We start from the raw sequence: 14,184 nt of genomic DNA, 5'->3' as shown, positions 1-14,184 counted from the left end.
GGATAAAGTGAGACAAAGGGAAAAGTGAGACAGAGAAAAGGAAAAAATGACAAATGCAAGGTACATAATACACTAGAGAACAAAGCTGAATATATTAGTACAGAAGAGATTAAAAAGGGGAACAAGTGGGGAAAAGTCAATGAGAATAGATCAGTGGCTAACATAAAAAGGGAACCCAAATATCTTTTGTAAACTCAAATAGTAAACTCAAGTAGTTAAAAAGGATGGGGCTGAGTAGGAACCAAAAAAAAGATCTTCTTGTGGAGTCAGAGGCCATGACTGAAGCATGAAATGCGCAGCTTACATTTGTTTTAACCGGAAAAGAAGATACTGTAAATATGGCAGTAATGGAGGCAGTTAAAATACTGAATCGTATAAATAGATAAAAGACGTACTTAAGAGTCCTTAAAGACAAAAAAAATCATTTTATGCAAATAAAATGGAGCTTAGACCATTGAGGGAGGAAGCAAGGATGGAAATTGCGAAGGCTCTGGCCACAATTTTTCTCTGTCCTTGTAAATTGGATTAGTGCTAGAGTATTGGTGAATTGAAAAAGTTACACCCTGTTCAAACAGAGGAGCAGATGATAAATCTAGCAGGGACAGGTCAACCAGCTTAAATTCAGGTGAACTTTTATACACAATTATTTGGGACAAAATAATTGAAGTTAAATCATTTCCACTGAAAAAAAACATAGTTTAATAAATAAAAGTCAGTACAGTTTTGTTAAAGGCAAATTGTGTTTCATTAACTTGATTAAGTGTCAGGAATCTGCCGAGCAACAGCAGTAACAAGAATTTAAAAGGCAAATAAATGTTTTTCCAGAGGGAAAAAAATTGTCAGCAGAAAGCACAGCTTTAAAGTGATTGGCAAAACAAATAGGGGCAACATGAAAAAACGTGACTGTTTTACATAGCGAGTACCTGTGACCTGAAATTCACTGCCTGAAAAGGATGATATAATCATAGAATCCCGACAGTGCAGTAGGAGGCCATTCAGCCCATCGAGCCTGCACCAACAGCAATTCCACCCAGGCCCCATCTCCATCACCCAATTTATTTAACCTGTTAATTCCCCTGACACAAAGGGGCAATTTAGCATGGCCAATTAACCTAACTCACACATCTTTGGAGTGTGGGAGGAAATCAGAGCACCCGAAGGAAACCCATGCAGACACGGGGCAAACGTGCAAACTCCATGTGAACAGACAGTCACCTGAGGCAGGAATTGAACTTGGTCCCTGGTGCCGTGAGGCAGCAGTGCTAACCAATGTGCCACCCTCAAATTAATTGATGTGGAGTTGCTGGCGTTGGACTGGAGTAGTCACAGTAAGTAGTCTCACAACACCAGGTTAAAGTCCAACAGGTTTATTTGGTAACACAAGCTTTCGGAGCATTGCCCCTTCATCAGGTGAGTGAAGAGTTCAGTTCACAAACAGGGCATATATAGGCACAAACTCAATTACAAGATAATGGTTGGAAGGAGAGTCTTAACCGGTAATCAAGTCTTTACAGGTGCAGACAATGTGAGTGGAGAGGGGGTTAAGCACAGGTTAAAGAGGTGTGAATTGTCTCCAGCCAGGACAGTTAGGATAATGTACCCTCAAATTACTTAGTAACAATCATAAGCTAATTGAATAACTACTTGGAAGACAAAAGAAAAATTCAGGTCTACCAGGAAAGAGCAGATGAGTTGGATTAATTGGATAGCTCTACCAAAGAGCCAGCACAGACATAGCTGAATGGCCATCTTCTGTGCTGTACTCTTCTATGAAGATCTGAAACATAAAAAGGTACAACTGGTAGGGAGTGCAGGACATTAGAATTAGTTTTGGACTGATTTAGGAAAGGATTAGCACAGACATAATGCTTACTTCAGTGCTGTAATTTTCCAAACCACCTTGGTGACAGTACTGATAAAAGAAATGAAAAATAAAGCACACATAACAGATATTCACCAGCAGGCTAGAGTAAGCAACTGCAACACAAATTAAAATAAATCCTGTGAAAATATATTAACTCAGAGAAACCTGGAGGCAATTTAGATTTATCAGGCAGTTCAGTAGAAGTTGCAGATTTCTGGAAATAATTCCAGATGTGGAACTCCCAAAAAAAACAAAATTGAGACAGAAGATTTATCAAAACAGCAGAGAGAGCTCATTTTTGACCTTGAAAATGGTAGTGATCAAAACAGCATACAAATAATTCAAGATTCCTCAGTTCTACAAGGGTACTATTTATATATACTTTTTCCATGAATTATAAAGATCTATATTTAAATGTTTACCTCTTGATGGAAATATTTTGTTTGCCATGGTGTCTCTGTCTCTGCACGGTGTCGCGCTTCTGATCTCTGACGTTCCTCCAGTAAGCTCTTATGTTCAGTTGCCTTCTCGATGTTGCTTATCCTCAGAGCTTCAGTCACACGTTGCCACAAGCGTCTGTCAAATGTACAAATTACACATTTGGATGCATTATACAAAAATTTTTTTAAATCTTTCAGAATGTGGGAATGTATTGGTTGTCCCTAATTACACCTGAGAAGGTGGTTGAATGTTATGTTGTTATACCATTGCAGTCCCTGTTGAAAAGATGGTCCCCTATTGTTAGGTAGGGAGCTCTGAATCAGTAACAATGAAGGAATGGTGATATGTAGCCAAGTCAGGATGGTAAATGACTAGATGTAGATGTTTAAGTCAGTGGTTAAGGGTGCCAAAGAAATGGACTGCTTTGTCTCGAATGGTATCTAACTTCTTGAAAATTATTGGAGCTGCACTAATATAGGGAAATAAAGGATATCACATCACAACTCTAACTTGTGCCTTCTAAGTGATAGACAGGTTTTAAGGAGCCAGGAGGTGAGCCACTCCTGCAGAATACCCAGCCTCTGACCTGCTATAGTAGCCGTGAAATTTATACGACTGATATAGCTGAGCTTCCAGGATATTGATTGTGGACTCAACAATTTTGTCATTGACTCCCAAGGGGAGGTGGATATGCTCTCTCTTGCTGGAGATGGTAATTACACTTGAGTAGCATGAATGTTAGGAGTGCTTGCCATACAGTGGGCAGCATCCCTGCCTCTAATCCAAAAGCTCGGAGTCGAAGCCCCACTCCAGAACTTGATGGCAAGGAAGGCACATTCATAATGTAGTCAAACAGTTTGAGCATCAACTCATAAATCCTTCCAACGTTCGCCAATGACAGGTGGTAAGAGTAGGAGAGACTCCCATCTTTTTTTTTATACTTTTCCAATTCAATCAAATCAAATCCAATTCAGAGTCTCAACAAGTTGAGACATTTCAGATCCAGGCTGACAAGACAGGACGGGAGACCAAAACCACCCTGTCCTGGGCCTGATCTACATGAGCCAAGCTGATTGGAGAAGGGGGAGGATCCTCCTCCAAGACTTGAGCTCATTTGCATCTTAGCCAAAAGGCCGAGATGCCGCTTTTAAAAATTGCTTCATATGAAACATATGAAGCCTCAGCGTAACCTAATGACCTCGACCAAGTGCGGCCGACAATGGGGTGCCGACATTACACTTGATCTTAGCCAAAAGGCCGAGACGGAGACACTCCCATCTGCAGAAGGCAATGGCAAATCACTGCAGTACCTTGCTAAACATAACCATGGACCAATACAAAAGTCATGGTCGGCAACACCCTTTCAGGTCATAGTATCCGAAGAGAGAGAGAGGGCAAGAACGTTACTGGTCACTTATCAACGAAAACCTAAACGTTTTGCTGCAGGTGGGCATCGACTGCTTCATTATCACAGCAGTTACAATTGGAAATAAACACTGAGCAATAATCAGCAAAGAGCCCCACTTAACATGATGGAGGAATTGGCGAAGCCAACAGGTCTCCAATAACCACAAATATACTTCTTTGTGCTAGAAATGACTCCAGCCACTGGAGTCACACATTGGTTTGCAGACAAGGGCAGTCTTTCTTAATCCATGTCTGGAATTCAGGTGATGTCCACATTTGGAAGGATGTAATAAGATTTGGAACAAACTATTCTGGTGGAATTCAAATTGAGCATCACTGAGCAGTTTACTGACGACTCCTTCCATTACTTTGCTGATGATTGGAAATAGGCAGATGGGGCAACAACAATTGCTGGGCTGGATTTGTCCTGTTTTTTGTGGACAAGAATAAGCAAACTACAATCGAGGTTGCAGGAGGGGGGTGAGGGGCACTGCAGGATGGGTGAAAACATTTCTTAAAAGTAACTCGCACTAGTATTTTTGCACCTTTTTAAAAAAATGGCAAGTCAAGTTGGCATTGTCTAAGTGGTAACACTCTCACCTTTAAGATAAGAGATCAGAAATTCCTTTATTCCTTCCCCTACAATTCAGAGGGACTTTCCCTATTCTCTTGAACACAGCATGTCAGTGCATTAAGTGATTCCATCTCCTTGTCGTGGCTGCTGGATATACAGCTGTTTTACCCCAGGTTTGTACTTAATGCTACAGGCAAGGACTCCTTTTCTATCATGGGACAAAGAATTCTCAATTACAACCTACAGCATGGGATTTGCTCTTGCAATCAACAAAGAGCAGTTCCTTGCACTCAAAATCAAAAAGCATGCAGATTTGTGTAAAAAATGCAAATCCAGTTACACATCTACCCAGGAGAGATCAATGCTGCCTTTTAATCACAGCACTGATATCATGATAAAAAAAACTAAACACATGATGTGCATTTATATCAATCCGTTAATGCGATCAAATGTCCCAAGGTGCCTCACCGGAGCGTATTAAAGCAACATTAGACACCGAGTCATGTAAGGAAATCTTAGGTCTGAAGAAATTTGATCAAAGGGGAAGGTTCTAGGTAACATCTTAAAGAGGACAGAGAGGTGGATGGGTGGAAAGGTGTAGGGAGGGAATTCCAAAGCTTAGAGCAGCTCAAGGCACAGCCACCAATGGTAGAGCAATTAAAATTGGGAATGCTCGAGTAGTGCAGATATTTGGGGTGGTGGGAAGGTAGTGCTGGCTCACTCAGTTGGCTAAATGGTTAGTGTGTGGATCAGATAAATACCAATAGCATCAGATTCTGACTCTCTTCCCTCTACCTGTAGTAGAAATCATGGCAATTAGCTAATGTTCAGCAAATAATCAACAAGGACCAACCTCTGGGCAGAGAATTCAAAAAGACCCGAGGGTTTTGGAACTGGAGATAAGAGAGTTAGGGAGGGACATGACAATGAAGGAATTTGAAAACAAGGATGAGAATTTTAAAATCAAGATGTTGCTTGATGGGAGCCAATGTGTGTCAGTGAGGACAGGACTTGGTGTGATTTAATATACGGGCAGCGGAGTTTTAGATTAAATAGCGTTTATTGTGCAGAATATGAGGTTGGTTAAGAGTGCATTGGAAGTTCAGAGATAACAAAGGATAGGTGAAGGTTTCAGCTGCAGATGAGCTGAGACAGGGCAAAAGTCAGCCATGTTACAGAAGAGGAACTAGGCAGCCTTGGCGACGGCACCAAGGTTACAAACCATAAGACCATAAGAAATAGGATCAAGAGTAGCTCGTTCAGCTCTTTGAGCCCGCCCTGCCATTCATTAGGATCATGGCTGATCCAGCATTCTTTATTCCCAATTTCCTGCCCTTTCCCCGTAACCCTTGATTCCAGCCCCGAATAGATCTCAATGCAGAGTGGCAGTGGGACCCCCCCCACCCTCACCGATCGCCCCCAGCCCCTCCCCCTTGGCACTGCCCCATTCCCGGTGGACAGTGTCAAGGTGCTCACTGGCCATGGGCACTTTGCCCCTTGGGCAGAGCCAGGGGGCACAGGCTAGTACTGCTCGGGTGCCCAGGGGGCACCACCCACCCGCCATCCTGTGGGGCCCCGATTGTCCCTCCTTCACTGCAGGGGGTTCGGGCTGCTAGTTCCCCGAAAGTGGGGAGATATAGTCATCCCTGCTAAAGTGAAACACTCTGGCGGAGTGGAAACTGCTGGCGGGTTCAGAGAATTCAGTCCTGGGCCTGCTAAATGTAAAATACTATTTAATTGCTAGCCCCGCCTCCCAGCTGATTTCCAGCTTCACGCCGCCAGAAATCCGGGCCTGGGAGACACAACCACAGCGCGAACGCTTGTGGGAATCCTGCAAACCGGCTGACGCGCGATTCTCCCGACCCGCTGTGCTAAAACAAAAAAATCAGTGCAGTGGGATGGGAGAATCGCCCCCAAGGACTCTGCCTCCACAGCTCTCTGTGGCAAGGAGTTCCGAAAACTCAACCCTCAGAGAGGAAATTCCTCCTCATCTCAGTCTTAAATTGGCACCCCTTGATTCTAAGATTATGCCCTTTGGTCCTTGGCTCTCCCAAGAGGGAAAACATCCTCTCAGCATTTACCCTGCCAAGCTCTTTAAGAATCATATACGATTCAATGAGATCACCTCTCATTCTTCTAAATTCCAATGAGTGGAGTCCCAATCCATTTAACCTTTCTTCATCAGACAATCCCTCCATAGTGGGGATCATTCTGGGGAACCTTCTCTGAACTACCGCCAATGAAATAATATATTTCCTTAAATAAGGGGACGAAAACTGCTCACAGTACTCCAGATGTGGTCTCACCAGTACCTTATATAGTTGCAGCAAGACTTCCCTACTCCAACTCCCTTGAAATAAGGGCTAACATTCCATTAGCCTTCCTGTGTGCTAGTCTGGTAAGTTGCCAAGGAGCAGGTTGGAGTCAATGGTTAGGGAACAGAATTTGTAGTGAAAACCAAAGACAATGGCTTTAGTTTTGCCAATATTTAATTGCAGGAAATTTCTGCTCATTTAGTACTGGAGAAGCAATCTGATAGTTTAGAGATAGTGGAGGAGTGGTGAGGTGGAGTTGAGTGTGGTCAAAGTACATGTGAAAACTGGCACAATGTTATTAAATAATGTCATTCAGGGGTAGCATGTGGATGAGGAATAGGAGGGGACCAAAGACAGATTGAGAACACCAGAGCCAACAGAGTAGTAGCAGGAAGAGAAGCCATTGCAGATAACTCTTTGGCTGTGATTACACAGACAATAATGGAACCAGTCCCACACAACTGAACTAAAGTGTGGTGAGATGATTGAGGAGAATGGTGAAGGTTAGAGGGATTAGCAGGGTAACTAAGCTGAGATAGAGCCTGGGTGGGATTGGTGTCGGTGCAGACTCGATGGGCCGAATGACCTCCTTCTGCACTGTAGGGATTCTTTGATCCTAACATGGCATGATATATACAAAAGTAGGCCAGTTTGAAAGAATAAGGAGTTGGTGGTAATCATGCTATTTAGCTCCCCCAGCATCTATAGTTGTAGCTGCAATAAATCACTGGAAAATGTATTCTGAAGAGACTGCCCCATGTCATGTTGTTTACTTGAAGCATTATAATGTGGAAGTGAATAATTGCATTTCTTTCCCTTTCTCAGATTCGATTCCCATTTTACAACTAAACATCATGAGCAGTAATTTTCAGCTTGTCTGGTATCAATAGGAACTTTGTAAGGGGAAGAAAATGTTTTATTCATTTGGTGAAAATCCATTAAACATTTAATTCAAGAGATGCCCAGTCATTTTGATCAGTATTTGTTTTTCAAATTAGTTTATAGATACTGTCATTAAGCATGCGTTCTCAATACAGCTATGTCTGTTGCCAAAAAGTGGTTCAAAAAGCAGCGTGTGATTTTTTAAAATTGTTGTGTTGTTTCTTTATTGATTGAAATGCTATGCAGTATGGGTGGAAATATAGGAACACAGGAACAGGGCTTGACTACTTAGTCCCTTGAAGGGATTCGAACCCTAGGGATTCTATGAATCTGTCCCATCATTCAGTAAGATCATGGTTGAACTGCAATCCGAACTACATTTACATGTCTTTGCTCCGTATAGAACCATAGAGTCCCCACAGTGTTGAAAGAGGCCATTTGGCCTATTGGGTCTGCACTGAAATAGCATCTCATCCAGGCACTCCGCTCTGCCCTATCCCTTCAACCCCATGCATTTACCATAGCTAATCCACTAACCTACACATCGTTGGACACTCGGGAGCAATTTATCATGGCCAATCCATGAGGGGATGGCACGGTGGCAGTGGCTAGCACTGCTGCCTCTCAGCACCAGGGACCTGGGTTCGATTCCTGGCCTGGGTCACTGTCTGTGTGGAGTCTGCACTTTCTCCCTGTGGCTGCGTGGGTTTCCTCTGAGTGCTCCAGTTTCCTCCCACAGTCCAAAAGACATGTTGGTCAGGTGCATTGGCCATGCTAAATTCTCCCTCAGTGTACTCGAACAGGCGCCGGAGTGTGATGACTCGGGGATTTTCACAGTAACTTCATTGCAGTATTAATATAAGCCTACTATGAGTCTAATAAATAAACTTTAAAAGAACAATCCACCTAACCTACACATCTTTGAACTGTGGGAAGCAACTGGAGCACCCAGGCAAAACCCATGCAGACATGAGAATGCGCAAACTTCCCACAGTCACCCAACCCCAGAATCGAACCTGGAACCCTGGCACTGTGCGAGGCAACAGTGCTAACCACTGTGCCACCGCGTCGCCCTCAATATACCTCAATACCTTTTAAGAACATAAGAAATAACAGCAGTAGTAGACCATTTGGTCCTTCAGAGCTGCTGCTGCATTCAATTCAATTATGAAGATAGATTGGAGGGGTTAGGACTATTTTCCTTGGAGAGAAAAAGCTAGAGATAATTTGAAATCATGATGCGGCTGAATAGATAGATAGGGAGAAACTGTTCCCGCTCATAAAAGAATGAGAGGGTGTAGATTTAAAGTGGTTTTCAAAAGAAGCAAATCTGATATGAGAATAAAATGTATTCACACAGCGATTGGTTTGAATCTATTATGCACTGCCTGGAAGTGTGGTGGAGACAGGTTCAATCAAGGCATTCAAGAGAGCATTAGATGATTATTTGAATAGATACAATGTGCAGTAGTATGGGGTAAAGGCAGGGGAATGGCACTAAGTCATAATGCTCATTTAGAGAGCTGGTGCAGACATGATGGGCTGAATGACCTCATGCTGCACCATATCAATTCTGTAAATATGACCTTGACTGGTCTTCTACCTCAAATCCATTTTCCTGTCCACATTCCATATTCCTTGATTGCTCGAGAAATCAAAATCTATTGATCTCAATCTTGAATATGATCAACAATGGGACATGCACAATCCTTGGGGTAGATAATTTCAAGGAATCACAAACTGTTGGGTGAAGAGATTTCTTTTCTCAGTCCGAAATGATCAAGCCCTTACTCTGCACCGTGTCTGTGTTTTCCTGACACAGGAAACAACCCATCTGTGTCTACCCTGTCAAGTCCCTTTAGAATCTTGTATGTTTTAATCAGGTCACCTCTCAATCCTTTAAACTACAGACAGTATAGGTCTAATTTACTCAATCATTCATTAGAGGACAACCTTCTCATGCCAGGAACCACACAAATGAAACTTTATTATACTACCTTTAAGGTAAGTGCATTCTTTCAAAACTTAATACTCAAGTTTGCTGTGTTTCCACCAAAGCCCTATATGATTGCACTCTTGCAATGAAGGCAAACATGTTTTTTGTCTTCCTTCTGTATCTGTGTTCCTTGTATAATATGCCACAGCGCCTCTGAACATCAACAGTTAGAAGTTTCATGCATTTAAAAGATATTACGCTTTTCTATTCTTTCCATCTACTTTACTACCTTCCTAGTTACAGCCTCAACAAACTCCAATTACTTTGTCAAATACGATTTCCCTTTTGTAAACCAATGTTGCCTGTATCTAATTATACTTGGAATTTCTAAGTACATTATTAAGACGCCCTTGATAATAAGATTCCAGTATTTTCCCTATGACTAATGTCAGGCTAACAGGCATATAATTCTCTTCTTTCTTGAGCAGTTGAGTTGCACTTGTTAACTTCTAATCCATTGAGACCATACTAGAATCCAGGGAATTTTGGAAAATCATAACCACTGCATCATTATTTCTACAGCTACCTCTTAGATGTGGGCCATCAGGCCCTGGGGATTTTCCAGCTTTTAAATTCCTTTCATACATTTTTCCTGCTGATATCAGTTACCTTCGCTCCCTCATTCTTATTCATCCTGTAGTTACCCTCTATTTCTGGTATGCAATTTGTGTCTTTTGTCTATGAAGTGTAGTGTCTCTGAACATTTCCTTATTTCCCATGTCTCTGCTTTTGAGGACCAACATTTACTTCAGCTACTATGCCTCCTTTTTATGTACGTATAAAAGCATTTGCAATCTGTTTTGCATTCCTTGCTTGATCAGTCTCATTCTATATTTTTCCTTTTTATCAAAATTTTGTTTCTAAAACATCCCCAAACCACAGGTTTCTTCCTAATGTTTGCAACATTATAAACCTCTTCTTTTAACCTAAAAATAGGCTTAACCTCCTGAGTCAGCCACCATTGGATCTTTCTTGTTGAAATTTTGCTTTCAATAGAATGTATTTCTGTTGAATATTTTGAATTGATTCTTTAAATGTCTCCCATTGTTTATTTACTGCTCTACATTTTAATCTACTTACCTGATCGACCTTAACAAGCTCTCCACTCCTACCTATGTAGTGGGCTTTGTCTAAGTTAAAGGTTTGTGTTTGAGACTGGAGTACATCGCTGTCAAACTCAACATGGAATTCAATTGTATTACAGTCACTTCCCCCTCAACCACCCTTCCCGTCACCAAGGATCTTTTAGTATGAGATTGCTCAAAGCTGCCTCATTGTACAATAGTTTTACTTAATTTTTAGTTAATAAACATTTATCAATATCATATTTATTGACAGCTGATCTAGCACCAATTGCCAAAGAGTTTTCCAACAACATGTTATTTGTAAAAATATTTCTTCATCACACTCCTGAAAGATCTGGCTCCAACTTCTAAACAATTGTGATGAAAATAGTGCAACTGATAAATATACTGTTTTTTATGTTTCTGTGGAATATTTAAAATTTTAGCTTTATTCTACAGGCAGTTGATGGCCTGGAAAACATTTAGCACAAGGATTGTAAAAGCAAGTTTATTAATCATTTCAGCTTGGAATTTGTTACTTTGATCGAGCTAATGGATTTTTGTTTACACAGAAGATTCCTTGGAAAGGTGATTGACAGGATAATGTGGTTAATGTGCAGAGCTAGGTCTGTAGCAGGGAAAAAAACTAAGGAGTTGCAGTTGCAAGTCTGCTGAAGTCAGAGGCATGTGCAGGCTGTTCCTGAAAATTCATTCTCTTTCCTCAAAGCTTCTCTGAAAGCTTCAAGACTGTTAACATATTTTCTGGCAAGTATTCCTGGGTTTGCTAACTGTATTTATTTGAAAGTGGTTTTGACCTATGCATGAATGGGGCTTATTTGGAATTGGAACAGTCATAAGCTAGAAAGTAAAGTTGCTTCCTTTCATTTTTAAATATTATTTAATGGTTAAGCTGATTTATTTGTTGAGTTATATTTAAACTGTATTATTAAAGAAAGTTTTTTTTCATGATAAAAGATTCCTACTTTGTGAATAGAATCATTCATGGAAAGAAATATCCTATCCTCACATTTATGCCAAAAATAAAAAATTGTTGGGGTCTAGTCGGGCTTCCTAATGTAACTTGGGGTTCTGGTCCGGGACCTTAACACAATGACCTCTAGTCCTGAACTCTACAATCAGCAGAAATAGTTTCTCTTTATATACCTTATCCGTTCCCCTCAATGTCTTGAAAATTTTGATCAAATTATCTCTTAACCTTCAAAATTTCAGTGAATAAAATCTTATGTAATTTGTGTAATCCTTCCCTATAATGTAACCATTCGAGTCTAGATATATTCAGGTACTCCCTCCAAGGCCAATATATAATTCCTATGGTGTGGTGTCTACAACTGCTCCAGCATTCCAGGTGTGGTTAAACCAGTCTATAATATAACTGTAGGATAACTTCTACCCATTATCCACCCTCTTTATTCATCCTTTTAGATATAACGGCCCGCATTCCAGTGGTAATTTTGATTATTTTCTCTACTTGTTTATGATATTTTAATCATCTATGTGCCTGTGCCTAAGTACCTTTGGACAGCCAGTGTTTCTAGCTTTTCACCATTTGGAAAGTACACAGTTCGATCCTTGTTGGGAACAGTGTGGCGACCTCACATTTGCCTAGACTGAAATCCGTTTGCCACAGTTTTGTCCATTCACTTAAAATACTGGAGTTCATCACCAGGGAAACATTACCATCATTGTATGGAGTGTGGAGCTACCATTGTTGAATAACTGATCTAGGGCTATTGAAAAAGCAAGGTCTACTTTATTTATTAGTGTCACAAGTAGGCTTACATTAACACTGCAATGAAGTTACTGTGAAAATCCCCTAGTCGCCACACTCCGGCACCATCTTGGGTACACTGAGGGAGAATTTAGCATGGCCAATGCACCTAAGCAGCACGTCCTCCTCTGTGTGAGGAAACCGGAGCATCTGGAGGAAACCCATGCAGACACGGGGAGAATGTGCAAACTCCACACAGACAGCGACCCAAGCCAGGAATCGAACCCAAGTTCATGGTGCTGTGAGGCAGCAGTGCTAACCACTGAGGCAGCAGTCCTAACCACTGTGCCACCTTGCTGCCCCGCATCTAAGAACAATGAGTTGTTCTAACAATGCATGTCACAGCAAAAATAAAATACTATCCAACCACATTGGAAAGCAGGGGCTGGTCTGGCATATTTTGCACGAGTCCATTCTCAGCAATCTCTCCAATGAAGTCAAAATATGAACTGCAACTCCTAGGCAGGATCTAGAAGCTTCATTAAGTTTCAGTATGTCTGAAAAATTCATTTCGGAATTGAAACTTTTTGTGAAGTGGAAAGACCACAAAGTTTCAAATTGAATGGTGATAGATGTATGTTATGTAAACATGCACATGAAGAAAAACAACTTATATTGTGAATGGGTTTTCTACAAAATTGTTGTATGTGGCTGAAGTTGTCTCCTTGTAGCTACATACGAGGCTAGTCAGTAATTACAATTGGACAACATTATTGTAGTGCCAGAAATGATGATTCTATGTACTGTGCTTAATACCACAGCATTATTAATTTCCTTACCTGGATTCAAATGGGCCTTGTTTCTCAGTTGGTCGCACTCGCTTTTTTGTGACAGGAAGTTTAGTTACATCTACGATTTTACTGCTTCCATTGTTGTAAGTGAATTCAAGCAGACCATTCCATTCACCCTGCACTCTGCACACGACAGTGTTCGTTGAATTGTGCTTTACTTCAGCTGTCACCCTGAAGGAAGAAATTACACATTTCCACATCACATCAAAATGTGTTAGAATGTAATCATTAGAATTTAGTAAACTAAAAAGCAATTGCAGTTTCAGTTTATGTTATGAATACCAACAATCCCAATATCTCGGAGCAAGAGCAAAACACCAGCTGAACACCCACCTTCTTCAGCTGTTAAAGGTAGCTTTATCTAATTCTTTGTGAAAAGAGACAGCCTCATCTCTGTCAAATGGATGCGAGCATTGATTTTAGTCTCCAGATTTAGACAGGCTGCCTTTGCCTTGGCTTTTATCTCCTTTCACACTTTTGATCCTAGTCCTTCAATTATGTCACTCCAGATTCCCACACAATTTTGCAGTTTCTTTTGTACCCCATCATCCTCTTGCAGCTCATCTCTTTTGAGATACTCACCAACTCTTCACCACTCTAACTTAGCAGGCAACATATTTGGTGACAGTTAATTTATCCTCAAACTGTCATTTGCCATTTCAAAACTATTGTTATTCTTGCTCGAAATGCCCAATCCAGAATCACCCATCCTTCCCAAACCACTGATCCATCTCTAACCACTTCTCCAACTCAACAACTTTCACCAATTGGCCCTTTTAACGTTCTTAAACATCCTTAGGCACTTCATGAGTGTAATAGTCAAACAATGAGACTCTAAGACAAAAAATGAGCAAGTGCAATAAGAATGGTAAGTTTTGAGCAGTTTGATTGGAAGCTGGAATTACAATGTGACATGTTTACATACACATATGTAGAAATAGGGAACACTTTCCAAACCTACCACCACTACCATCTAGAAGGACAAGGGAAGCAGATGCATGGGAACACCACCACCTGAAAGTCCTCCTCCCAGCCATTCATCATCCTGACTTGGAACTATA

The 14,184-nt window shown here is 41.1% G+C and overlaps 1 protein-coding gene across 7 annotated transcripts in view; it reads right to left on the bottom strand.

Annotated features, from left to right (window-relative positions):
- Positions 1-14,184, bottom strand: part of osbpl11 (oxysterol binding protein-like 11) — a 98,550-nt gene that overhangs the window by 3,390 nt on the left and 80,976 nt on the right. For all 7 annotated transcript variants that reach the window (XR_013499520.1, XR_013499518.1, XR_013499519.1 and 4 more), the window contains 2 exons: positions 13,112-13,294; positions 2,287-2,440 (listed from right to left, as the gene is read on the bottom strand). Coding sequence is in view for 4 of the 7 variants with exons in the window: in XM_078228187.1 (XP_078084313.1) it covers positions 2,287-2,440; positions 13,112-13,294 (337 nt within the window). In the remaining 3 variants the exon portion in view is untranslated. The remainder of the gene's footprint in view (positions 1-2,286; positions 2,441-13,111; positions 13,295-14,184) is intronic.

Source organism: Mustelus asterias, chromosome 14 (assembly GCF_964213995.1).
Source record: "Mustelus asterias chromosome 14, sMusAst1.hap1.1, whole genome shotgun sequence".
In the NCBI taxonomy this organism is placed as follows: Eukaryota; Metazoa; Chordata; class Chondrichthyes; order Carcharhiniformes; family Triakidae; genus Mustelus; species Mustelus asterias.
This window is presented reverse-complemented; position numbering and strand designations above follow the sequence as displayed.